General features: G+C 44.8%; 1 protein-coding gene across 5 annotated transcripts; it reads left to right on the top strand.

The window, feature by feature from the left end:
• On the top strand, positions 1-27,599 carry prickle1b (prickle homolog 1b). 5 transcript variants are annotated; one of them, XM_028954590.1, is made up of 8 exons: positions 1-119; positions 20,525-20,704; positions 23,033-23,146; positions 23,650-23,787; positions 24,487-24,690; positions 24,816-25,002; positions 25,084-25,935; positions 26,098-27,599. In XM_028954590.1, the coding sequence occupies exons 1-8, from the start codon at positions 111-113 to the stop codon at positions 26,991-26,993; spliced, it is 2,580 nt and encodes an 859-aa protein (XP_028810423.1). In that variant the 5' UTR covers positions 1-110; the 3' UTR covers positions 26,994-27,599. The 5 variants fall into 5 exon arrangements, with proteins under 5 accessions (XP_028810423.1, XP_028810424.1, XP_028810425.1 ...); XM_028954591.1 differs by lacking the exon at positions 1-119 and adding an exon at positions 6,686-6,893; XM_028954592.1 differs by lacking the exon at positions 1-119 and adding an exon at positions 8,999-9,021.
• The last annotated feature ends 36 nt before the right edge of the window (positions 27,600-27,635 follow it).

The raw sequence follows: 27,635 nt of genomic DNA, 5'->3' as shown, positions 1-27,635 counted from the left end.
TGCAGTTCTCATGCCTTCACATGCATCTCCCCCCGGCTTGACAGAACACCCTTCCCCACAGCTTTATGGAGGAATGATAATGAAGAGGAAGTGTGGCCATCGTGTCAGGAATGAATAAAGTAAGAGTTTTGTTGCCATTTTTTTCTTCGCTGCTCAGAGGGAGTGGGGGAAGGAATCATGCCGACTGTATCTGGCTGAAAGATCTCGGTCAGACCTGGGTGGTCAGGAGGAGAGGGAGGGAGCTGGAGGACTGAACGTTGACGGGCTGCGATTTCACGGCTGCCAAGCGAGGCTCGGAAACAGAGGACGGTCTTTTCAGAGAGACGGAGGGCTCGAGGGGACGCGAGAGAGGAGAGAGAGGGTTACTCGGGGGTTAGGCGGGCAACGAGCAGGCAGCCCCAACATGGTGAAATCCAAACCCTGCCGGGGGTGAATGGAGGGTCCCTCTCTCCGGCACTGAGTCCGGGTCAGTGGGCTTTCTCAGGGCAGCTTATCTGTGAAACGTGAGCGCTGCTGATTGTTTCCGAGGCTTTATTACGGGGAGCAGGGAGGGCGGAGTACTGGCTACGAGTTATTTTCCCCCATTAATTCGACCTTGTGTCTTCATTTCACCTTTGTCTGGTCAGGGGTGTGTCCATCATCTCATGGTCTCCTGGTACTTTGATCCCATAGGAGATCATGAGACTTGGAACAAAGCTTCAAAAAGACACAGCAAGGACACACAGCTTCTGGGTGGTACACGGCGAAGGACGAAAAGATAAATCCAGCGGAAGCTGGGCAGGAAAACGAATTTGTTGAGAGACTGTTGAAATAATTTGCTCTCTTGGAATTCAAGATGTTAAAGAGTGGTCCTGGGGAAGGGGGGGGGGGGGGTGCTTCTTATCTGAGGGTTTACTTTTCTGTTTCTCGGGCTCATTTGACGGGTTCTGCCAACCTCTTGGATTTGAACCCCAAGTCCGACACTTGTGTACCCTCCCCTCACTCCCTTTACCTCCAGTTCCCACCATTCCCACCCCTCCCTGCCCCCTCTCTCATCTCTCCTTCGGCTCACCCCCATCTCACACCCTCGCTCTCTCTCTCTCTCTCTCTCTTCCCTTGCCCTTGGCTCAGGCAGCCCTTGGGTGTCTGTGACATTCCACAGCGTGACCCAGCAGCTACGTGCTGTCGAGCGCTTCCTCCCATGGGCTCGCGCCCCACAGAGAAGGGTGAACGCAGAAGCTTTCCACACACAGACAGCTCAGCGCACAGGAGCCGCGTCCATGGAAACATCAGCACCATGGCTACATTGCAAATTTGACATTTAAACAGAGTCGAGCCAATTACTTATTTATTTACACGTCGACGCGAGACGTTTCTCATAACTTCAGCAAAGCTATGAAAAGCTGCTGGCCGCGTCGGGCATTCCGTCACCTCCCAAGTCTGCTGGAGAGCTGAGGCAGAGTCATCTGCCCTGCGTTTTTATAATCACTGTAGACATCAGTGTTTTGACCTAAATCAATGTGTTTATCAGTTCCTATAGGAAAAGCATATTGAAGGAAACATTGGCTGGGTATATTCATAAAAAATCTTTCAGTTTAGGTCTAAAAACTAAAAAAAAAAAACTAAAAACATAAAAATGATTCTACCAATTTCTAAATTTTGACTGTGATCCCCACTACTGTCTGTCTGAGGGAACACTTCAGCATTTTTTCTTACCACTTAGACCTGGTGCAGTGGTGGCCTAGCGGTTAAGGAAGAGGGTAATCAGAAGGTTGCACACACTGCTCACTCAGGGTGATGGGTTAAATGCAGAGGACACATTTCACTGTGTGCACCGTCTGCTGTGCTGCTGTGTATCACAAGTGACAATCACTTCACTTCTTTAGACCTTGCTGTTTGGACGTTTGGGAAGACGCTGGAAGGCCAGGCAAGTGGGTGACGAGCTCAGCTTCTGGAAGGCTTATTAGCTTTGGCCTCTTGGTCTGTTTGTTTTGTTGTTTTTCCTTCTCCAAGTCTCTGTTTGTGCTTCAGATTTCCTCAACTTCAAGCTAAGAAGGAGCCCCCAGCCCCACATCTAATCAAGAGCCCTCACTCTGCTTAAAAATGGAGAGTGGCTCCGGTGCATAATCTAACCATAACTTGTCAAGTCCAAATGGCCCTTGATTTTTTTTTGCTGGTTTCCTGTTCTCATAATTACCATTTTAAATAGAGTTAATACTGGCTTAAAGATTAGCAGTTACGAAAACAGCATTGAACAGGGATTCCCCATTAACCACTGGAACTGAGGTCAACACTTCATTGTTGGAAACAGAGCTGACTTCCAGTGAAGGGAGCAGTCACACACCCGTATAAGAACGAAGCGGAAGCCGAGCATGAAGGAGAGCGCCGAGCTCGATGGCACCAAAACAAACAGATCCACGCTGCCGTACCACCGCACAATGCCGGTTCAATTCAAACAAACTGTTGAGCTCATCATCCATGGAACGCAGTTACACATCGACTGAACTCGATCCTTGCGCATGTGATCCAATGATGGGCGTGGGTTTAAATGAACCAGAATGAGGAAGTCAGTCATCACTAAAGATTTTGCTTTGGATGGCAGAAATGATTACACGCCAGCAAATATATATACATATATATCACTTCACTTTCACTTTCATGTATTGTCCCCGAGATAGAGACAGAGCCTTAGCAACTCTTTCTTGTTTCTTGTCATCTGTGCATGCGTACTGAAACACAAGATATTCTCAGACAACGGCACTGACCACATGGCGGGTTTGATTTACGTTTCTTAAAAAAAAAGGCATGCCTTGTTCTGAGAACAGCTGTTTTTTTGCTTCTTTGTGGTCACCTGACTTTAAGTCACACAGACTTGACAAAAGGAATCGGACAAGAAAGCACAAGAAACTTCCGTCGGGCTAACTGTATTGAATAAAAAGTCAAGAGTCCTGCTAATGGGGCTAAAAGTGAACAATGTGAGGGGGCATGCAGGGCACCTCCAGCAACACAACTCTAAAGCACGGGTTCTGATTCGAGGCTAGGAGGCCTTTCCGGTTTTGGGGTCCCTAATTAGGGCAGGTTCGTTTGAGAGCTATCACTGCAGGGGGCACTTTAGTCAACAAGCCCCCTTAAAAGGATTAAAATTTAGCAAGTGAACTCGCAAACTTGACAGAAATGACCAGAGGTAGGAGGGCTTGGTCAGGAGAGTTGGCAGGAACGTGTTCATGTGTGTCAGCCACAACCCCCCTCCTGATATTTTATAATTTCCTGTGTGACAGATTTCCCATTGAAAGCACATATGCCTCAAATATCTGTGCTTGCAGAGAAAGCGGATAGACTTCACACCAAAACATGGTTGTCAGAAGTGGTCTGTGGGCAGAAAACTAATTTGGCCGCAGCTGATTCAGCAACTTGATTTTCATGTGTACAGTATTGTTGTTGCTCCGAGAATGAATGACCGCCTCTTTGTTCTCATTGTGCTCCAGTTTGAATTTTTACATCTAAGGCTTTGATTGCTTAATATGACTCACTTTTGCCCATATGGATCTGACCACACAGCTTAGAGAACCATAGGCTTACTGTTAAATCTCCTGAGTGACGTCACACTTTATTTGAATGCATTCTAGTAAAAAAAAAAAAAACAAGCAAGCCTCTGTTATCATTACAAGTTTGTAACAAAGAGAATGACATTTTTGTGCATACAAACTGAACAAAACACTGTGTACGACAGAGAAACGTAATACAACAGCTCTCATTACCACTTATGCTCAGAGTAAGAAATGACTGTGGGTGCAGCCATGTTGGATCTTGAGATGGGGGTTAATGAAGATCATATGACTTTATTGAAATGTCATTCTGACTTCAGAGTACATTCCTGTCAGAAGATCTGACTTAAAATATGGTGGCCAATGTGCAAATATTTGTTGATCCTTAGCTACTGCACAGATGTGAACATCTTTTGTTTCTGGATACATAATACAATAGATCCTTCACCACAAATTTGTTTTTCTAGATTGTATTTTAGACTGTAAGCAATGGTGAAACGTTTTAAACTGACATTGAAGACCACAGGCTATAAGGAAAATGGCTATATGGAAATGGGTTGAGAAAACGTTCTTGAAACTTAAGTCTTGCAGAGAGGTTTTGTTAGCATGTTAGCATGCTAAGTAGCTTGCTGAGGTGTACATCAAGAGGCAATAGTGCGTTACTGGAGAGTCAGTCCAGACAAAGAAGTCATTCTGGCCTCCTGAGATCGTCCATGATTCCAAAAATGTGTAGTACGTACTACAAACATACCATTGTCAGACAAACATTTGTGCAAATAGAGAGTAGTGTTGTACTTTCTGCTCAGGCGGAATTTTGCATACTAATCTACATGCTAAGATTTCGGATATGTGCTAAAAAAAATGTCACGTGCTGTGTTGGTGTTACTCAATAGCATGCTAGAGCGCAACTTTTTAGCGTATTCTAATGTCCTGTCAGTAAAAGGTTAGAGGTTGTTGGTGGCGGGTAATTAGTTGAATGGTGCAGCAAACAAAACAGTGTCCATACTCCCCATCACCTGGCTGAGGCACTAAAACCAGACATTCCTGTTGGACTGGCCACAACGAAAACCAAAAGTCCGCAGGCCCCGACCTTGGTCAGCTTTGGGTCGAGCATTCATCTCCGGTGTCAAAGTGAGCGTCTGGGTCCAGGGGTCACGCAAATTAAATAACACATTTGTCACGTTTATGACACTCCCTGATTTGACGGCCGTATCGGGTTTCAGCAAAGTCAAAATTGGGCGCCTGCCTGTGTCTACGCCCTCGGCTGTCTTTTAATAACGCATCAGATGAGCACATCTCTCATGTTCTTGTGATGTTCTTGTGATGCTCTCCACGTTAACAAAGCCTTCTGTTTTCAGAGGAAAGTGACAATTTTCAAAGTCATTGCTAGCAGCACATCCGCTGTGTTGTGTATGGCTGAATTGAAAGTCCTTGGTGCAGTTCCGCACACAAGCCTGCTTTCATGGAGCATGAAGGGACGATCAACACAGCATGACTTGTCCTCTGGCACTGATCGGCCGTTCACAAAATCCACTGTGATCAGGAACTGCGATTCGGACGCACGGAGGCTTTTTACATACCTTGTTTTCCCTAAAGAGCTGGAAAGAAAATGATCAGGATTTTTTTTTTTTTTTTTTGTAGCTATGCTCAGGTTTCGGCCAGTGGCTCTCCAGCTTCTGAGGCGAATGTGTGGGACCACGGCAGGGGATTGAGGGGAGGTGAATGAGATAAACCCCAGAGATTAAAAGCACGGAGTCCGAGCGAGAGGGGCTTCTGTGAGATGCATGATCACGCATCTCTACGGGCACAGCTTGGCCCACAAATAGCTGGAAATGGGTCAGAGGCTTTCTGTTTGTCATACACTGTTGGATGGCTTCATGTAGAGAACAAATCTGAAAAAATAATCAATGTGGATATTTTACGCCAGTTTGTACATATTTTAAGCAACGTCAGGGGGCAGGAAGTCCTGTAGAATCCGGTAGAATAAACACATGGATCACATGGAAATGGATCATATGCAGGACAGTCAACTGGGTAGGCAAATCAAGCATTGGGCCCCCAGATGAAAGAAGGCCACAGAGGAATGTGTGGCCATGTACTTACACTATGGCCATTATTCTGCATTAAACCACCCCTAAATTTTAATTGGAAATGGATTAGGGCCCATCATCTTAGCAAAACAACGGCAAGCTGTATGAGGGTTTACAGAGAAGGAATTTTCCAGCCAGAAATACACACTGACATACTGACACACTGAAATATAGATTTTTTTTCTCACAAAGAATTCTAGTGCCAAATTGTTTCAATAAATAAGATAACATAAGATAAGATAAGATAAGATAAGATGATCCTTTTATAGTCCCACAAGTGGGAAAAAAACATTGTCATGGCAGAAAGTGGACAAGATGGTTAATATATATATAGACACACACATGCACACACAGTATAGGTCAGATGTTTGGACACACCTTCTCATTCAATGTGTTGTTTTTATTTTCATGACCATTTACATGACAAAACTATGAATGAACACATGTGGAGTTATGTACTTTACAAAAATGGAGACCTGGCCTCCACAGTCACCGGACCTGAACCCAATTGAGATGGTTTTGGGTGACCTGGACCACAGAGTGAAGGCAAAGGGGCCAACAAGTGCTGAACACCTCTGGGAACTCCTTCAAGACTGTTGGAAAAGCATTTCAGGTGACGACCTCTTGAAGCTCATCGAGAGAATGCCAAGAGTGTACAAAGCAGTAATCAGAGTAAAGGGCGGCTATTTTGAAGAAACTAGAATATAAAACATGTTCTCAGTTATTTCACATTTTTTTGTTAAGTACACAACTCCACATGTGTTCATTCATAGTTCCGATGCCTTCAATGAGAATCTACCGATGTAAATGGTCATGAAAATAAAGAAAACACATTGAATGAGAAGGTGTGTGTTGCACTAACTAAAGTTATATCCCTCACAGATGCAGATGCGTATATTACTCATGACTTATTCCCACTTTTCATTTAACCACGTGTTCCAGACTGCCAGGAATGTCACTCTGCTGAGGGATTGGTGGTCGGTGGCGGGTTGAGAGGGGTTGGGGGGGGGGGTCCTCTGGTCTGAGCCAATGGGCGGCCAGCAGCGCTAAATGTCATTTCTGCGCCCGTGAGCCCTGCGCGCTTTAACCGGAGCAGCCGGACCGCTGCACCGACGACCAGCCCTCCAGAAACCTGCGTTTCTGGATCCAGGCAACTTTTCTTTTCTTTTTCACTTCAAACGTTCTGCAGTGTACGAGTCGAGGCGTCGCAGATGTCATTATTCCACACAGTTAAAGGAATATCGGGAGCCGTTTGGTGAGCGCGTCACTGCTTTTTAAGGTGAGAAAAACCCGACAAATTGTGTGTTGTTAAAATCACCGTGTTACTACTTGGGATTTTTTTGCTTGTTTGTTTCTTTATTGTTGCACATAGTAGTTTGAAAAGTAGTTTTGACACTATTGCGCGATAAATAAATAATAAATAACTTGTCCATACCGGATTTGAAGTAACAAAAAAATAATACAGAACACGCGTTTTTATTTTCTTTTAGTAAAATTCGCGCGGCCCAGAATTTATGCTGCTCTGCTGACGGCGGTGGGTTGAAATGGCACGTAAGTGTCACGTTGACTTAAAATGCCCCCTTTTTTACGGAAATAAAGTTCAGGGTGCTGTGCGTAAAAGCGCACGGTGCAGTTTTGCGTTACGCATGCGCAGTGCCAGGGCCCCGGGCCTCCAGATGTGAGAACTCAGCTGTTCCTTGTCACTCAACTGGTGGCTGACAAGTCGGACACTTTCTGTCCGGCTCTCTCTCTCTCTCTCTCTCTCTCTCTCTCTCTCTCAGTTCTCTCACCTCGCCCCGCCGAAAACCGTTCCATCGATTTACCGCGATTACCGCTTATTTGAAGTTTAAGTAAGTAAGAAAAGCTTTATTGTCACCCCATCCATATACGTAGTACACGTTGAGATGAAATATCGTCCTCCTTGACCATAGTTGCAACATAGAACGCAACAGAACAGCAGCACTCAGACAGAGGGTGTTACATTTATACTATAGTAAAGATTTGTTAATAAACAAGTGTTTTTCCCCTCCAGATTCCGTCATAATTTTACGCAACCTGTAATAAAAAGAGAACAAGGCATTCTGTAAAGATGTGAATTCGTCTCAGTTATGGGAACCCAGAGGGTAAATGGGACCGAGAAGACATTCGGAGCTGTAATTAGGCTAGTGGTGGCACCTAGTGGCAGGACTGAACCTGTGCCATGGCTGAACACGGCCTGCCTGGCTCTCATCTCCTGAGCACCCATTGTGATTCTAATACTTTCACACATCTAATTATCAGTTTTTCAAGCCGTTTGGCCCGAACATGGCCACATGTTTGTGGCGCACTTGCCCGCTCCTCCCAATTCCAATGACGAACTCAGAAAAAAAACCCAGGGGGGGGGTTTGTGTAATAAGTTATTTGGCAGCCATATTTATAGGGCCTTATAGATCTAAGGGGTGTGTAAGGATTGGGTTAATATATTCTCCATTACGCTCGTACAAGGGTTCTTCTCAGGATATTTAGGGTGGTAGTAGCCTAGCGGGTAACACATTCGCCTATGAACCAGAAGACCCAGGTTCAAATCCCACTTACTACCATTGTGTCCCTGAGCAAGACACTTAACCCTAAATTGCTCCAGGGGGGGGACTGTCCCTGTAACTAACTACTGATTGTAAGTCGCTCTGGATAAATGCTGTAAGTGTATTTAAATGTTTCCTTCCCCTGGTCCCGACCCAGATGAACGTGACACGTGTCGCTGTTGGAACCAATGTTGCATTTGGTTTTCAGCATCAGTGCCGTGCCGCACGTTTGGCTTGTGAGCCATAGGCGCCGCTGGTGGAGATCTCGGCCAAAGAGGGATTCCGGCTTTTCCAGACTGCAGTTTGGTTTGGGAGCATTTTGGCTCCGGGTGCTGCTGTTCCCAAGCCGTCTGATTCCTGTTGTTTCATAATGTGGGCACTCATTTTCATGCTAGACATTTCCCGAATGTAGCTTTTAATCTTCTTTGCCACAGTTTATACTGTATGTTACAATAATTCTTCTCCTTTCTTTTTTTTTTTTTTTTGCTGGTGTTGGAGGAGAGATGTGTTTTAATAAATGCATCAGACATGACGCACACAGACAGAGGCACAATTTACTGTGTGCATGTGCGTTCGATATGCATCCATCATAGCATGTGTGAGTGTGTCAGGGAGAGTTTTGGCGTCCCTATATGCACCTCTGTTGATTTAAAACCATAGAGCTGTGAGTGTGCACAGAGCCGCGTTTGTGCCGGGCTGAGTTAATGTGGTGTAGGCTGCTGTAAATCAGCCTGAGCCTCAAACACCTTTGGCAGCCTTTTATCCCATCATGTCATGAGGTTTGCCAGACAGGGATGGAGGGGAAACAGGCTGAGATCAGGAGACCCATCAGGTCTGGGGCTTAAGGTAAGAGCTTCATCGGCCTGGATGCCTGCCTGGGGTACGGAATAATCAGCGGTTCTGTGAAATTGCGACCGCCCGGCTTGTCGGCGGTCGTAAAACCCAAACACCAATGGCTTGCTTGGCTCTGAAAGGCTCACATTATGGTGAGCGTGTGGACAGCAGGAGGGGAGCTGCCGAAGAACATTCCCTCTCTTCAGCTTTGAAAGGGCTTCATTGAAACTGACCTCTGGTCTGATGCTCTGTGCATGAAACGCTGCAGTCGATTTGCCGTCGGGGCTGTTAACTACAACTCTTACGCTGTACCACTTACTTTCTCAGAAATCAAGAAATGCTGCATTTGAAGCACAAAACACAAATTTGTGAAATTATGCTTCCAGAAAGGACTGCAACGTGTGTAGCATTGTCCTCAAATTCATTATTCTGCACATGTGTAATATGTGCACATTCATATTTATTTTAGGTGCATTCCCTCAAAAGGGGCAATATACAATCTCAATGCCAGCTGAAAATATAAAATAAGTAGACATTTGCTTATTGTAAAATGCATGATGGGCTATTTCGAGGGAAGCTGTTTATGAAATAGGGTATATATTTTCTTTCCATTATGCTCTTATCTAAGCTTAGTTTGCACTCATTACAGTCAATGGCCTATCTTGACCAAAGTCTTTTCTCCTCTTTCAGTAGGAAAAAAAAACCTATACTGGTGTTTGTAAAGAGGGGGGGAAGAAACCAGCAGCGCTACATGATATCTTGCGTGCCATCTCAACTTGAGACAGAAGAGAATTCTCTCATTTGCTGCCATTCGCAGCCACTGAAAGTCAATCATTGAACGGCAGACAGGTAGCAGATGGGCGCAGCCGGGTTATTAAAGATGCCCAGGAAAGCAAACTCTCTCTGACCGACGTGTTCACAAGCCGCTCTGATAAGCAAATGCGATGACAGCGGACGACGGGACAACCAGGCCACCCGGTGATCGGGCGCTCTGCGGCGTTCCCAGTCGTATCATCGTTAGGGAAAGGCCAGCTTCTTTTCAGTGGTGATGCGAAGAGGAGGGTGTATTTGATATCGGGTGTGTGTGTGTGTGTGTGTGTGTGTGTGTGTGTGTGTGTGTGTGTGTGTGTGTGTGAAATTAGTTGTGGGTGATGACTGCTTTCTCCGGGAAAAAAAACGACTTATTTCTACTCGCAGGAGTTACTTTTCACTGCCTGCTGCTCATCCTTCTCCAGCCCGGACCTCAGCTGACTCGAATGCTTTGTCGTCAGACGTATCGTTAACACGCGTAAGTCAGTTTTCGTGGTACTGAGATATAAAAGGAAAAATTCGAAGCACGAGCCAGTCGTTGTGTTGCCTTCTGGTTTTGTAATGGAGGACCACATGCTGAATCACATGTCTGCGTTTTGTCTGGTCGAGGACGCGGGGCTTTCCAGCGCCTCGCGCATCCGCTTTACGGTGAGAGGTGCTGTGGTGCTGCCAGCGCGACGCCTTAATTGCTGCCACATCGTACGAAAGCTGGAAATCACCAGCACCACCATACTTTATTTTCAGAATGAATTACAATCAGGCCAAGCCTCATTATCACAGAGCCGTTGGACTGTAAAAGTTTGGCATGTGCGGGCCTGTTCAGAGGTGTGTGTGTGTGTGTGTGTGGTGTGTGTGTGTGTGTGTGTGTGTGTGTGTGTGTGTGCAGTTCACCTGGGCCCTCTTGACACCTGGCAAGGGACAGAGCCGTACCTTTCAATAATGTGCTTGTTCGTCTTCACAGAGAGGCCGGAAGATAGAGATCGTGACATATTCATATCCCGGTTTGGCTGAGAGCGGCTGAAGGCTCCGCTTTCAAAAATACGTCAGTGTTTTCCATCTCTGTGCAAGACTGTGCTCAGTTTCAAAGAGATGCTTCATTGCGAGGTTAAAAAGGAGGGAAAAATCCTTTTGGAACACACAGGTGGCTCTGCGTGGAAAGGAGTTCATAGCTTGTGTGCAGTGCAGTCCAACACTGAGTTGAATTCATATCCGAGAGCGTTCATTTAGCCATGCCGGCAGATGCATTTCCAGCATGGATGCACTTCTACCATGCCGGTCCAGCTTTGGCTGTCCAGCTACTGTTCAATGCTCTACACCCACTTAAGGCTAAGAGCTCCAGATTTTGCAGAAGTTTGTGTTTGTTGTGCTGAAGCACCTGGAGGCAGGGACAATTGTGAGGTGGTTGGGTGTCTCTCCATAGACTGCAGTTGTCTCCAGGGAAGGAAGACGGGACTAGGCGAGGTGCAATTATGTTCCAAATAAGGCTGATGCAAGAAGACCCCCCTGTGGTGTCCATCATGTTTCATCATATGCGTGCGTGTGTAAAGAGGATCATTTCATCTGTTTGCTTTTTTTTTTTATATTAGATTTGATTGTTATTGCATAAAGTACATATACAAGTACAATGAAATAGGGGTGGGCGATATATGAAAGTGAAGTGATTTTCATTGTGAAACACTGCAGCACAGCACACAGTGACACAACAAAATGTGTCCTCTGCTTTTAACCATCACCATTGGTGAGCCGTGGGCAGACTTGACAGGCGTCCGGGGAGCAGTGTATGGGGACGGTGCTTTGCTCAGTGGCACCATGGCGGACCCGGATTCGATCCGGCAACCTTCTGATTATGCCGCTGTTAACCGCTAGGCCAATATACACAATGCTTCACGACTTGTTCCTCAGGCAATGTAGTAAATCACTATATCGAGTATACGTCTTAATGTTAATGTTTAACAGACAGCATGCTTTAGAGGTTTGCTTCACTGTCCAGTCAAAGCAGACAGCTCGCCCCCCGCCCATCCAGGAAACTGTGCATTTTGTACCGAAAGAGGAGCAAAGATAAGTGAATGCCCATGATTTTTGGATTAATTTAGGTTGACCTGACGTCTTCTTTTTCAGACCTGGAACTTGCATCTTGTCTGATTTTTGAGCTGCCTTTTGTCACATTTGTCACGTCATGGCCATCCTACACACCTATTCACTCCCACTACCGGTACTTCGACTAGCGTGGATGGAAGTGAATAGGTGTGTAGGATTCCATGATGTAATCAATGTTTAGGCAGCTCAAAAAGAGGACATGTCCAGGTCACAGGGTCATGGTCGCCCTATCACAAAAAAGTGCAATATGGAAAGAGATCACAACCGCATTATCTGAATATATCCCCAAAAATATGGTTCCAATTAGCCCGGATTCAAAAATCTCATTAGGACAATTGACCCAAAGTATCAGCTGCCTGCTTGTATTGCCTGCTCTTGCTGAGAAAACACTACTGGAGTTGTACATTTTAGTGAGAGAAAAGGTGGCCTACCGGTTAACAAATGTGAGCTACTTCTCCTCAACTGCAGATCTGTGGTCCAGCAGAACCTGTCAACCTTATCGATATTATCCTTTGTAGAAGTAGAAGATGTTAAAGTTTAAATTTTTAAAGTTTAAATTCTTTGAATTGGTGTCATTTTGTGCAATAAAGGGCTGGTTTTAGCATATTGTGCAGAACTACTATGAAATATGGTTGCTAAAGGCAATACTGTAATTTAACACTCACATACCACTTACCACATCAATAAGAGCCTACAATGGACAAAAAGGACTGCTTCTCTACCACTTTCCTCTGTATGCTGACTGTGCAGCATCAGTCCCCTGAATTCTTACACTCGCTGGCTTCTCATTAGAAGCAGATGTTTCATGGTCATTTGCTGTTAGGATAAGCAATTAGCTACAGCGGATACTGAAACAGTGACCCAGAAAGGGACTCACTGGTGGTCCAGTTTCAAGGTATTAGAAATTAGAATCTTTGAATGGTCTTCTGAAATGATCCGTAACTTTAGAATTGGCAGGAAAGGCTTTTTCACCTCTGTTTTTTTGTAGGTGGTCTCCTCAAACTCCTGAAGAGACCTTTGAAAGCAAAACCAACTCTTGAGTTAAGAGTTAGAACAAGGTGTCTCACAGGTCTCTGAGTTTTCAGTGTGTCTTAATTGCAAAAACTCACTCAGCACTTTCAAAATTGGCAAAGTGTGCTTCAGCAATCGCACACACACACACACACGTTTTGTGTCATGGTCAGTGCCTTCACGACCTCTGATGTTATTGTAGCTGTGCGGAGGGGCTCAGGTATAAAGTGGCGAATCCATGGTGCATGTCTATATTTACCCAAGTGTGTCTGTGAGGACGTCTGTGCTGAGGCCTGGGGACGGCGACTCCTGAAGAGCGTGCAGCTGTGGGCACAGGTCTGGTGGGGCCTAAACTCCGCAGGTAGCTCCCCTTTCCCAGTGGAGGTCAGGGTGACCTCTGGGCACCATTAAAGAGGAATGTATCCGTTAACAATATCAAATTAAGCCATGAAGGGCTGCACCATCAAGGGCAGGGGAGTCACTAATGAAACTGGGGCTTTTTTATGAGCTCACAAAGCCACTCAAAGCACTGCTGGATGAAAGGGACAATTGCTGAGACCACGTTTTTCTCAAGATATGGAACATGTCACAAGGGCTTTGATACAACTTCATAAAATTATGTGCAATACAAATCTATTTGTACTTAAAGTTTGAATTCATTTGTCATATAACAGGTTATCTAAATTAATCTAAGTTATCCAAATTGAACATACACATTACTCACATGTATACTGATATATTATAAGTATATATTGTCCATTATATTTATCATATATGTCTATAATATGTCTATACTATTTTTTTTTTTGCTTTGTCAATTCAAATTCATTCTGAGCATCCCATCTAGCAAACAAGTTTGATGCAGAGCGCTGCCCCTACCGCCAGTTCAAAAATACTGGCCATATCAAAGTTCCTCGTGTTGGGTCTTTATTGGTAGAAACTTCAGTTCATTTCAGATAATAGTTCATTTATTTTGTGTAAAAGTTATAAGAGTTGACCTGGCACTTGATGTGGCCGTCTGCGGTGTATCCTCTTTCTTTCGGAGAAGTCACAGTACAATGTTCAAAGCATCTGGTAACAGGCTGTTCCTGCGGGTGATTTGTAGTGTGTGGAGCACCATGTGATAAACAATCAAAAGCATTTTTGGAGGTTTTGGAGGAAGCAGAGTGTTTCATCAGCGGGACAGCTTCACAGAGAGCTCTCTTTTGTCTCTACTACATGAACCGCTGTTGTCTGTGAGTTATTCTCAGAGGATGTCAGCAGCTCCTTGTACATTTGTCGTCCAGTGAAATTGCAACTTTTGAAGGTGGCTTTAAAAGTTGTTCTTTCAAGATAATGGCACATGTACGTCATGCATGTATTAAATTACTGCATGCTTAAATACTTCCAGACAATATAAACAAAAACACTTACTTTATTACTTTCCTTAAGTCCAAAGTATCTGTGGGCTCCTATATCACATATAATGATTGTGATTTGCGTGAAAGAGAAGGATTTCTCTTTCTGTGCCACTATTCCATTAGTTCATGGAACGTCTTGGCTCATTCTGGTGGCTTAGTGCAAGTAAATCCCAAAATCCCACTGTAAACCATTGTATGATTTGGTGTAACCCATTAAAATATTTATGCCTGCTTTGTAAGTATAAAAAATTAGACCTTTGAAATTAAAGAACAAAACCACAGACATTTTCTGCTCTTAATGCCATGTCAAATGACAATCACTTTCACTTTAAATGTCATCTATCATTATAACCCCCTTCCAATAATACATCCTTAATAAAATCTGAAGATCTCTGAAAGGGTTTAGACAGGGTTATATTTTGTAGCCTTGTAATCAAAGGCAGGGTTTGATATGACATATGGGACTTTTATGACACTATATTAAAGTACATTGAACATATTTGTAATATTAGCAGATGTCCATGTCTCCATCGGTATAAGTGATAATTTTGCCACACTAATTGCATAACCGTTGAAATCTGTGTAACTGAAATTTTATTAGTGTGAAAAATAAAAGCATATTGAACAGTATTAAACATCCATCTGTTCTACTATATGCCGCCATGCTGATTTATTGGCCAACCCTGGATGGCATAAATGTTTCGTGTACATTTTTTGTGGAAAGTAATTCCACAATTTAAGCTCTTTTGACGAATGCTCCATATTGTTACTGGACAAAATTTTCCTCTACAGAGCTGAGCTAGATAGGAAATGTGCCCAATAATCTGTTTGCAATAAATTGTGGTTAAAAAGGGTTATTGAAAAGTTGGGGGGGTACGTTTGACTTTGCCACTAGCAATGAAACTCCTGGGTTATTTGGGCCCTTTCTCTTTCTGTTGGCCAGGACGTGGCAATTAAAGGACAGAGGGCATTTATAGGCTTTTATGGCCCCTTTCATTGTCCTGGAGGTGTGCTGCTGACACTCGCTGGCAGGCTATTATGTCTTGGCACACAGTGTGGCAGTTTTTATGAGCGGATACCTCACACCCCTATGGTTATTATACTTCGCATTGACTCTAAATATTAACACAGCACTGAGAACAGCGTTGGGCCCAGCCTTTCTCTCACACTCACGGAGAGTTCTGACAAAAGTGAAGTCTGGTTAATCCATGTCAACAGATCTATTTCCACTTCCCCAAATTCAAATTACGCTGCGGAAGCTTTGTGACTGACGCTGAATGGGTGGGGGTGGGGCCTGTGATTTTTGATCAAAGACGTGTCTGGAAATGACCTTTGAATAAACATGTGACGTGTTTCTGGTGATTTTGACGTTGATTTGCATTGCAATGGACTCAATGGACTTAAATTCAATGGACATACATCCATTTTAGAGGCCGTCCAGGCTGACCCTGGTGCAGGATGGGCCTGGACAAGTCACTAGGGTGGTGATGGCATATGGCTGTGTTGTCAGGTCAAGACATGTTTGGTTGAATCCCTCAGCAAAAGGTGTGACTCCAGGTTTTCTGCAACTAAAACCAGTGGTTCAGCCGTATGGTCTGTACTATATACGTCGATATTCATGACTATATGGCTGTAATGTTTGCTGCAATACTTACAATCTCTTATATAATACATACATACATTCCAAAAATGTACATTAACTTGCTGTAAAAACATATCTGTTTATATAGAGGCAAATGGCAATTTGCTAAAGCTAGCATGCAATGTTTATGCATAGATGCGAACAAATTAAATACGTGGAATTTTCCCCAAAACTTCCTGCATTTACATGTGATAATTCCCCCAATGTTTTATTCTACGATCGGTATGAAGGGTAATTTGTCTGTGTGGGAAATGTGAACCCCCTTTTTTCGGTAGCTGTGATAACTGAGGCATTGTTGGCCGCTTGTATGTCCTCTTTAACCGAACAATGCACCTGGATGCCTGAGGTGACTGCCAGACCTCAGCAATGCGTGGAGGACAGTGTGGCCTTTGTTGTTATTCATTAGGAGCCCCTTAACGCGTGAATTTGCGGCGCGTGTTCGGATACACACCTCATTGTTCTCCGCGCTGCTGCGCCGACAACAGCACATACCGTTCCGAGAAGCCAGAAGATGCTAATGGCTCGAATTACGCCGCCGAACGTCTCTCTGCGTTTCTGAGGCTGCTGTTTTTTTTTTTTCATGAATGAGAAAGCAGTATGGCCATATGTTTTTTACAAGACCAATGCAATGCGGTGCCATTTTTGGCTGTTCTGGCCCTCATAATCAGACAGGAGTCCATTAAGCGGCGTGTCAGTGCTGGTGAAACGTGCGTTAGCGTTATATAACAGCCATCCGGAGGAAGGCCTGGTTTACAATGGGATGGCAGGAAATGCTGCCTAGGTGTTTGCTGCTCGGCTTCCTCTTCCACCGGCAGAGCGCAGAGTTGGAATCAGGAAGGGCCGTGGTCCCCTTAAACTGCCTCTGCCCCCGGCCCTTTCCTCTGCCGTCCAGGAAACCGCGGGGTCGGCTCTTCCCAGCTCTCTCTCGTCCTGAAAACGCTCACCTGACCCTCCCGAAAGGCCCGTTGGGCTCCCCATTGTCCGAAGGAGGTTTTTATCGACACCTTATCTGTCTCGGTGTGTTTCATAGTTAGTTCTCTCGCCACGTGGAGAGATCTGGACGCTTTATAATGTCACTTCCTCCAGGTTCACAACAAGTTCACTCGGTTTTTATGGCACCCCCTCGTCGCCGTAATGGCATTTTGAAAGATCTTCAGAGCAGATATCTTTCACCCCGGCTGATCCTTTCTCGGGAAAGTGACTTTCCTTTCACTTTCACATGAGACACTTTAATCTTATTTATGTGGGAACACTAACCAGTGCCAAGCCACATTCTGTTCTTAACTTCATCTTACAAATTCTTCAGGGTGTAACGTAAAAATCACTTGATGAGACACATTTGGAAATAGAGGTGTGTGTGTGTGAATCGAGTTTAAATATGGACGTAGAGGAGCATAATGTGAGTCTGGGGTGTGTGCTGGGGGATGGTGGGGTCTGTGGGGGGGGCTGTTTAGGCGTCTCTCAACTCTCAAGTGTGTTTGAAGTGCAGGGGGAGGGCCCGGGTGTGAGTGGGATGGCCTGAAAAACCTGACTAAAGGCAAAGACACACACTCAGCGACACACACGTATATATTCACACAGAGTGGGGACCGGCAGAGGAGACTTCTTTACCTTAATGCAGTGCAAGAAGCAGCTTGACGTGTTTCATGTGCTTTGGCAGCTGTAATCGTGTGGAAATGCAACCTTGACACCAGTCCATCAACCGGTGTTTGGGAATTTGGAGGAACTTGGGAATTTTTTTTTTGGGGGGGGGGAGAGAAGTATGCCAGGAGAATCTGGATGCTTTTCATGGAGGTAAGCCTACCTGTGTCTATATATGACCATGTCACATATTTCTATTCAGTCCTCGTATGCTGCATAAAGTGATATGGTCTGTAAATATTTCTGTGAATATCTATTGCGTAATGCTGCAAATGTGAAGCTGATTTTTTATTTTTAGCTTTTCCGGTTGCAGTTTAGCTGCACTTTTCTTCTTCAGCCATGAAATACCGTTTTATCTGTGGTGACCTAGTGACGTTTGACCCCATTTACACTCACTCCCATCAGGATTTGCATGTGCCTGGGCCTCATCTGTATAAATAATGTCTGTAATGCATGAAGTAGCTGATGCTCTGATAGTAAATCCTGTGCCCGTTCCTGATCTGTATAAGCGGCGTGGTAGCAGGATGCTGTTAACCTGTTTTGAACGTTTCTTTCCTCTGCGTTTCATGTTTGAACGGCGGCAGGTAGACCCGCCGCTTGTCCCGCTGTTTTTGTTTTGAACAAAGACACACATTGTGCCGGTGCCAGAGGGTGACAGGACGTAATGTGAGCACTTGTGTGTGTGTTGGCGCGAGGAATCTCTGCATCTGTTTCCTTTTCTGAGAAGGAGGAGAGGGTCTGGGCGGGATGGGTGCGTGCCAGCCAGCTTCTCGGTACCTGTAGATTAACGTTTTGTAAGCATTTGTAATAAAAAAAGAATAAAAGTCTCCCGCTTCACAGTGAATTCTCTCGCTCTGTGGAGTGTCAGTCAGGCACCGAGCAGGTAATTATTACCACGTGCAGTAATGGGACGGAGAGGTCAGGAAACTGGGGTCAGTGCCTTTGATGGTTTTTGAAGTTTTTTTTGGGTTCGTTTTTAGTCTTTGGCGATGTTGAGTGTTGGGCACATATGGTCAGTCAGGACTACTAACCCACTGTGGGTTACAAGTACCACAAAGAGTATCGCAGTAATATCACGTTTTCTTCATAATCAGAGGCTATTATATGGGTCATTTTATACATGACTTCCATGACTGTAAACTCTTATTGATCAGCATCTGTCTGTCCATTTTACATATACACATATATGCCAGGATTATTGGGAGTGGGGGTAATTAACAAGTTTAAGAAGTACAAGGGACCATCCACAGGGGACCATCCCATCTCAGGATGAACACATGCACTGGGACCATATATAATATTTCCCTTGCTTTCTTTTGGAATTTCCATGGACAGAATATCAAAATGTGCTGAATGCATAAAAAGTGACGAGGTGGTTGGGTCTGAGTTTGTAAAGGGGAGCTTTGCAGAACATATATTGAGGGTATCTTGACATTTCTAGCTCAAGCTGTTTCTCTTCTTTTAATTTATTCAGTTTTTTTTTTATTCGTTATTTTTAATGTCTGTCCTGTTCCTGGTAATTGAACTTATTTTTATTTTAATGTACAGCACTTTGGTCATCTCCTTTGTTGTGTTACATTTACAGCATTTATCAGAGTGTTAAAGTGCTTTATAAAAAAATAAGGTATGGTATGGTAGGATGTGATTTACACTGAGAGGCTGCTAGAATTGCTTTACTTTACTTTACTTTATTTAGCAGACGCTTTTATCCAAAGCGACTTACAAGAGGAATTGCTGAGTGCAGTTCTAAAATCCACTCCTCTCAACCCAAAACAAGGGTATTCTCCAGCCTTCGTTGGCGTCATTTGCAAGTCAATGGGTTTGAAAAGAGCAGAAGTGTCCTTTCAACACCTAGGGACCAAAGCCGTGTTATCTTAGTTAAGAGCGCTGTGAAGTGTTCCAGCCTGGAGATAAGAGGAGGCCAGGAGAAAAGACAAGCATGATTACCCCCCCCCCACACACACACACACACACACCTTGATGTGAGCCCTGGCATCTTATCAGAAACGCTGTTCTCAGTCAGAACAGCACTAAAATGGTGAGATCTGACCAGAGTAATCTCACGGAATCTGTGTGCCCAGGTGATCTACGTGTCAAAGCACGCTCAGATAAGATTTGGGCCTCCTGCATGGGCAGTGAACACTAATCCTCACCAGAAGCAACGAGCTGTGCTTAGAGATTGTTGCACCTTTCCACTGTAATATCAGGAATGGAATCACATGGTTAGATTTGATGCATCACAAATTTCCAGGTGACAACCAAGAAGGAGATAAAGTTTTTTTTGTCACTTTTGTCCAATCATGGGTAGAGCTCTTTGAAGAAAGTAAGATTAAAAAGTAAGATACTTGCTGTGTCTTTGAAGGCTGCCTCCGGGCCAGGGTACGTTCAGTGGTGTCTGTCCATTCCAATTCAGAGCGTCTTACAAATCCATCCCAGACATGACCTTCCTCTTTAGAGGATGCTTAGACTCTTGTAACCTCTTTTATGTAATCTGATGTATGTAAGAAAAACTACAACAGAGTGCATAGAAATATTTTATGGAAGGGTTAGTAGCCTAGTGGGTAACACACCAGAAGACCCAGGTTCAAACCCCACTTACTACCATTGTGTCCCTGAGCAAGACACTTAACCATCATAAGTGTCTCTGGGGGGGACTGTCCCTGTAACTACTGATTGTAAGTCGTTCTGGATAAGGGCGTCAGGTAAATGCTGTAAATGTAAATGTTGTATTCATAGTTGGAATTAAGGTGAACCAGAACATGAAAGCACATTGTAAGTCGCTCTGGACAAGGGCGTCTACCATGTAAAATGCATCCTTATTTTCCCCTGATGTGACAGATCTGCCCTTTGTTGGATCCATGAGGTGACAAATATGTAGCTGAAGAATAAACTAACTTAAATTCTCTGTCCAAAGCGCCCTCTCCTGATGAGTGTGGGGAGCCCAGTGGCGTTTGGGCCAGCAGGCCGGGTTCTGGACATGGACCAGAGAACTAAGGGGAAGATGGGCTTTCAGCGGAGCTCCACGTCGGACGATGACTCCGGCTGTGCCTTGGAGGAATACACCTGGGTCCCCCCTGGCCTCAGACCTGACCAGGTAAACAGTGCATCACCGTCACCAGACTTGAAGAGACATTAGTGACCTGACATTGAATATTGCAGCTCGAAAATTTGAGGTGCTTCTTGGATCTCAAACATATTTGTGCCTACCCAGCCCTGAGTGTGTAGTTTTTTTAGATTATCATGCTCAAACCTCAAAGGACAGGTTCATACAAGGTTCCTTTTTTCTAATGTAAGTCAACTTAAATGCTTTTGCCATGAGCAGCACACTGAATCTGTCACCCATTCCAAGGGATTACTGCTTTAGAACATCACTGGAATGTATGATGGGCTGTACTCATCAGACGTTGCTTCAGTACTCAGGGGTCAACTCACCTCAAAAACCCCTTCTGTAAAGCCAAATGCATGCATTGAACTAAGCCTGTGAGACAGGGTACTAATGTTTCCCTGGGAGAAATAACAGCATCACGTAGCATAACTCTTCATCATCTTCAGGAGTTCATGACTCTTCATGCCCGTAGAGATGTCATCACAAAGCCAAAGGACTTTAGCTTGATCTTAAATGAACATAATAACGAATCCATCTGGATTCAAGTCCAAATATAATCCAAACCAAAGCCATCCAGCTGCACATGATTCGAGACGACTGAGAAATATCAGAGATGCATCAGCAGCTGATGAACTCGGCTCTGTCTGTCCAATTCTATATTCCTCCAGCGTTTCTGCCTCAGATGCCCTGTTAACCCTGCGGTCTCAGGATTTTACTGCAGATACCACATTGAGCAAAAGTAATCATTTCTGACCAACCTGACGCAAAGTGCCGGTCTAAAAATACATCATTGCACATTGTGCACTCTACAGTGTTCTGCATCTCCAGGGAATGTCCATTGGAGTTTGAGGCGTGTCAGAAATTCACCAGATGTTTTCACCTGAATGGTATCACCACATCAACTAGGGCTGGGCGATAACCCCAATATACTATATTCATCAGGTCATCGGCATCCTACACATCTATTCACTTTGCCTCACTCTTGTGGATCGGTTTCCTGCCCGCTGTTGCTAGTCAAAGTATTGCTAGCACATCTGTTTTTAGCCAATTCGGTCTTTGCTAGTCCTACACGGTGAACCACGTCACGTGTGTTGCTTCCAGCAGCCACGTGTTTAGCTTAAGATGAATTTAATCACAATCGAGATTGTATTATCGGCCAGCACTATGATGAATCAAATATGTACTCACACGGACTGAAGAATCTAGATTTTTTTTTATTTCATGTGGAATAGATGTATTAATCCATGCCTGCTATTGATTCACTAATTAACTATTTCGATTGAAACATTCTGAAGTTTTTTTTGGACAATAACACAACCTTCAATAAAACATTACTTGAAGATTAATAAAAACAATGCTTATTACATGGTATGAAAGCCATTAATGGTATGTAATTTTGTCACACACATTTGTTTCAATGCCTTTGTGCTGATCAATGGGAGCAAGAAAGCTTGAATGTCTATTATATATGTGCAAGTGTTTCTTATTTAAGATAAGCCTACCCTAAGCACACCATCAGTAATCTAAAATGTCCCCAATAAGATATAAATACAAAATATACACCTGTGTCTTGAGAATTTGTGTCTCTAGCCAAACACTAAGCAGAACGGCCTCTTCACTCAACCCGCCCCCACCCACCCCACGCTAACATCCTCACACATGGAAGCAATGAAGGCCAGTGTGAGGACAGGCCGACGGACCAACAGCGAGCCAAACATGCTGTTTATGTAACCCCACACCCACCTCAGTTCTCACTATGTCTGTACTGTACTTACTTGCTTCTGCCTTTAGATTGTGATATATGTGTATTTTAGAATTTGTCATCATTTTCATATCTTGTGAAAACCAAAGTGCCGCATTACTGTCTGAAAACAGGCTAAAATGTGTAATAGGTCATACATGTGGCATCCAGCTCAAAGAATGATGCACACAAGTTAAATTCAGAAGTGTCAGAATTCTGCCTCATGCAGCTGATTTCAAATTTCCTACGGTGCAGACTGCAGACTTCCACTAATAAGTACCAGTCAGAAATAAATAACCATACCCTCCATCCTGTTCCTGAAAGCCCCTCGTCCATCCTGCACATCCAATCTGGCAAACTTATCATTAGCTTGTTAACATTCATCTGCTCCTAATTAAACCAGTGTTGGATATCCTGGGAAGGAGAACCACTAAAACCAGAGGATAATAGAACGACAATAGACCTAGGGAGAGCCAACGTGCCAAAAATGATGGCTGCCTAATGGTCTCTGTTTCTACTTTAATCCACTTAAAGCGCCCTTTTAATCCTCGCTGCTGTGCCTTGCTTTCCCATAGGTCCAGCTGTATTTTTCCTGCCTGCCGGAGGACAAGGTCCCCTACATCAACAGCCCCGGAGAGAAGCACAGGATCTCACAGCTCCTGTATCAGCTGCCTCCACATGACAATGAGGTATGAACTCCAGCCGGAGGGAGTGGACCTCGAGGCCTCCAGCCAAAAAAGCCGCCGGGTCGCTGGTGTCGAGCTACGATCAGTAGACTGTTCGAGGGGGTGGCGATGGTACCTGTGCTTGCCGAGGTCACCGAGGACATGTTTCGGGTGGCCGCTGGGACAATAAAGCGCTTCAGCGGGCCAGTTTTATGATGTTTGCAGCCAGGACCTGAGCACCTCACTGCCTGCCATTCCTGGCATAGCTGTGGTTTACAAGGCTGGTCAAGCACAGCCAGGAGCGCCTCTCAAAGAGGCTTTATGTGCAGCCATGCTTGTTTACTGCCGAGTAGTGACCAGCGGAGCTAAATGTTTATCCGTCCTTCTACCCAGGCCCTCCTTTTTAATTGGTCTGATCAGTTGGAGGATACACGTAGTTTGACTTGTGCACGTTTCTGATCAGGAAATTGGGTCTCTGATCACTACTCACATCTGAGAACGTGTTTGTGTGTGTGCTGTCTGCTTAGATCCGGTACTGCCAGGTTCTCAGTGAGGAAGAGCAGAGGGAACTGCAAATGTTCAGCACACAGAGGAAGAAGGAGGCGCTGGGGCGGGGTACACCCAAACTGCTGCCCCGAGCCCTGCAGCACACCATCTGCCGACATGTATGTAGACCACACACACAGATGATACAGTGTTTTAGGCACAGTTGTATGCAAATAAAAAAAAAGCAGGCTGGACACACCCATTACAGCAAATATAAATTATATTTCCGTAATTAGAAGGTAATATATATGTTTCCTTTAAGGTTTTAAATTAAATCTAACAAGCTGAATAAGAACTTGTTCTACATTCAGAACATAATTGCTCTGCCGACCTCCTTTAGCCAGAACAGACTAAAGGAGTGTCCAGAGACTTTGGATTCCTTTGGATCTAATGGCTCAGATCGCAGTGCCTGTCAGTACACAACACAGCAGTGGAGTTCCTCAGGATCCAATTTCGGATCCCCTAAAACTCTGCTAGATATTTAACACCCATCAGGCCTGAGACCAGCGGCTGTGTGGTTATAATGGAGAACAGCTGTAGATGGTGTACTGTAGCAAGGCTTTAAATAAAAAAAATCCTTACTGATTGTTTTGTTATGTCTCTCCATGTGAGGATGTAGATGTTAAGTGAAATTACAAAAACAGTTATGTGAACTACGAGCTCAATTTCACTGTTGGAATCAATCAGTATGTGAGTTACGTGCACAGATTTTTGGATTTAGTTGAATTGCTTGATTGGGATAAAGAATGATCATTTTATTGGACGTTCTTATGGAATCTTTTCCCTTTTTTTTTTTGTTTCTTAATCTGGATCTACAGTGTGAAGAGACCATCAACGGTGGAGAGATGGCGGTGTTCGCTTCTCGAGCAGGTCCCGGACCTTGCTGGCACCCAGCATGCTTTGCATGCTCAACCTGTCATGAGCTCCTTGTAGATCTCATCTACTTCTACCACAATGGCAAGCTCCACTGCGGCCGGCACCATGCAGAGCTGCTCAAGCCACGTTGCTCAGCATGCGATGAGGTGAGTCCAAGGGTTCCATTCAGAAGCCCAACAGTGACCTATAAAATCATGGAATTCACAGAATATGCACAGAATGTACATCAGTTTCTGAAAGGTAACACTTTTTTGGTGTTGCATTTGGCTAGATAATTTTTGCTGACGAGTGCACGGAAGCTGAAGGGCGTCACTGGCACATGGACCACTTTTCCTGCTTTGAGTGCGAGACCGTGTTGGGAGGACAAAGATATATCATGAAAGATGGACGACCTTTTTGCTGTGGGTGCTTCGAGTCTCTCTATGCTGAGTACTGTGAGGCCTGTGGAGAGAACATTGGTATGTTCGAATTCACGTAGCTCATCAGCATCGTGCTACAGTGGAAAAAAATCTCTTATTATTCTGTTGTGTTCTGCTCAGGAGTGGACCATGCTCAGATGACATATGAAGGGGTCCACTGGCATGCCATCGATAAGTGCTTCTGCTGTGCCCACTGTAAGACCTCTCTACTGGGCTGCCCTTTCTTACCCAAAGATGGCCGGATCTACTGCTCCAAGTCCTGCAGCCTGGGAGAAGATGTCCTCGTGTCCGACTCATCCGATTCGGCTTTCCAGTCAGCCAGGTCCCGCGAATCCCGTCACAGTGTAAGAATAGGCAAGAACAGTCGTTCAGCTGAGCAGCGTAGCCAACCGCGGCTCTGCTCCCCAGCGGGTGGCTACAGGACATCAAGTCTGTGTGGAGATCCAATAAATGGAATGTGTGAGAAACTAGCTGAGCTAGAACTCTCTGAAGAACGGTTCTGGAGGGACCGGGAAGAGCAGGACGAGCACGAAGAGTGGGCAGAACATGAGGACTACATGACCCAACTGTTGCTCAAGTTTGGCAACCGTGGTGTATTCAGGCAGGCAGAGGACAGGCAGTCCCCATTGCCTTGGATGCTCACCAGCTCTGAGGTCAGAGCAAAGCTTGACGTGAAGCCCAGCATTCACCAAAACCCAAGCCTCAGCCTGGTCAGCAAGAAGCATCAAGCCAACATGTACTGGGCCCAATCCCAGGATGGCCTCGGAGACTCAGCCTATGGCAGCCATCCAGGCCCGGCTAGTGCCAGGAAGATACAGGAACTGGAGATGGACCATGCGCCAGGGACTAGGTTCTGGAATGAGCCCAGGCAATGGTACAACGACTCTCTGGAGTGTATCACAGATGAGCTGAAGAAGGCTGAGCAGAGTGTTGGGGACTCCATGGACTCACTGGCCCTCTCCAATATCACAGGTTTGGACATTTCCCAAGCGCTAAATCAAGTAACTCACTGAAGCCTATTGTTGACTAGGAATTAACTGGTTCCCTTGTTGCATAATCTCTAGTATTTCACAATGGCTTGTTTTTGTTGAGATGATATTTACCACAGTCATGATTTATTTATATTCTTTGCAGGGGCATCAGTTGACAGAGACAGCAAGGATATACAGACCCTTTATTCTTTGCAGCAACTCAAAACTCCAGAGCTGGAGGACTGTGACAAGATGAGCAACATGGGTACACTCAACTCGTCCATGCTCCATCGCAGTGCCAACTCGTTCAAGAGCCTCAACTTTGAGCTGGATGATGACCAGCCTGGTGGAGTGGTGGAGGATGAGCAGGAGGAAGATGAGGTTCAAGGAGGCCTGCCTAGAGACACGCCCTCACCTCTGCCAGTGTTGAGGAGGACAAAGTCACAGTCCAGGCCGCAGCAAGTGAAGTTCTCGGAAGATGTAGTGGATAATGGGTACTACGGCGAGATTGCGGTCCGTCCGCTGCCCGTGAGTGAAAGGACCAGCCGTAGGGTCTATTGTCTAGAGGACCGTGGAAAGCAGGCACGGCACCACAAACGGCGACACAGTCGCAGAACCCGCTCCAGCAACGCACTTCACTTGGCCCTCCAGGACCATGCACAGATGCAGTATGAGGCCCAGATGGGAGCGCTGAACCACCCCAGCCCCAAAGTGCAGATGCAGAACCAGTTACCACGACAAAGATGTCCATCCTACCCCCATACATCAGGGATAAACCCCCAGAGCACTGCTCGAGCTGAACGCTTCCATAGTCAATACGATGACGGCGATTACGATGAGGAAGATGACTGGTGCTCGACTTGTTCCTCTTCTTCATCAGACTCTGAAGAGGAGGGATTCTTTTTGGGTCAGCCCATTCCCAGGCCCCAGAGCCAGCACATGCACTGTTACACAGATGACCTTCCCACTCCTGTGACTGCTTTATCCACACACCCCTATGGCTCACGGACTAAATCTAAAAAGAAGGGCCGCAAGGGCAAGAACTGCATTATTTCATAAGCAACTCTTCGTCTGCTCATTTCTATGGCTGAGCAGTGTTGTATAAAGCCGATTCAAAATCATAAACCCATTTATGTTTAGTCACCCAGCACTCTTCTTTCAAGGGCCTTATTTGTATGTGTAACCACCTGCCAACATATATCTTTCATAACATTTGTATAAAACATGGTATGTTATCAACATTTTTACATTAAAGAGCAATATTTTGTGCATTATATAGCAAAGGTGTTGTTTACATTGAGCAAAATAGCATATAGACTTAAAGAGTTATTTAATAGGACAAATTGCTGTATATTTGTTAACTTAATTTTTTTTTATACAAATGTGTACTTTTGGGAGCAAGACCTGAGAAATTGTGCAGCTGGTATTAATAAGTACCAATTTCATTTCACATACCCTACTTTATGATTGTAGAAATGTTAAATAAGGCTGTACATACTGACATTTGCTTCAGGAATCTAAAGCCCTTATACACATTCATTCACTGCCAGTGGTTCAAATTGTATCCATGGATAAAAAAATACATATAAATAACCGTGATGATGCCTGACAAGTTTGGTGACATTAAATTTACATAAGAACTTCAATAAATCCTGCATAAAGTTATTGTTTTTTTTTGTTTTTCTTTACTTCCCAGATCAG

Source organism: Denticeps clupeoides, chromosome 15, assembly GCF_900700375.1.
Source record: "Denticeps clupeoides chromosome 15, fDenClu1.1, whole genome shotgun sequence".
NCBI classification, from domain to species: Eukaryota; Metazoa; Chordata; class Actinopteri; order Clupeiformes; family Denticipitidae; genus Denticeps; species Denticeps clupeoides.
This window is presented reverse-complemented; position numbering and strand designations above follow the sequence as displayed.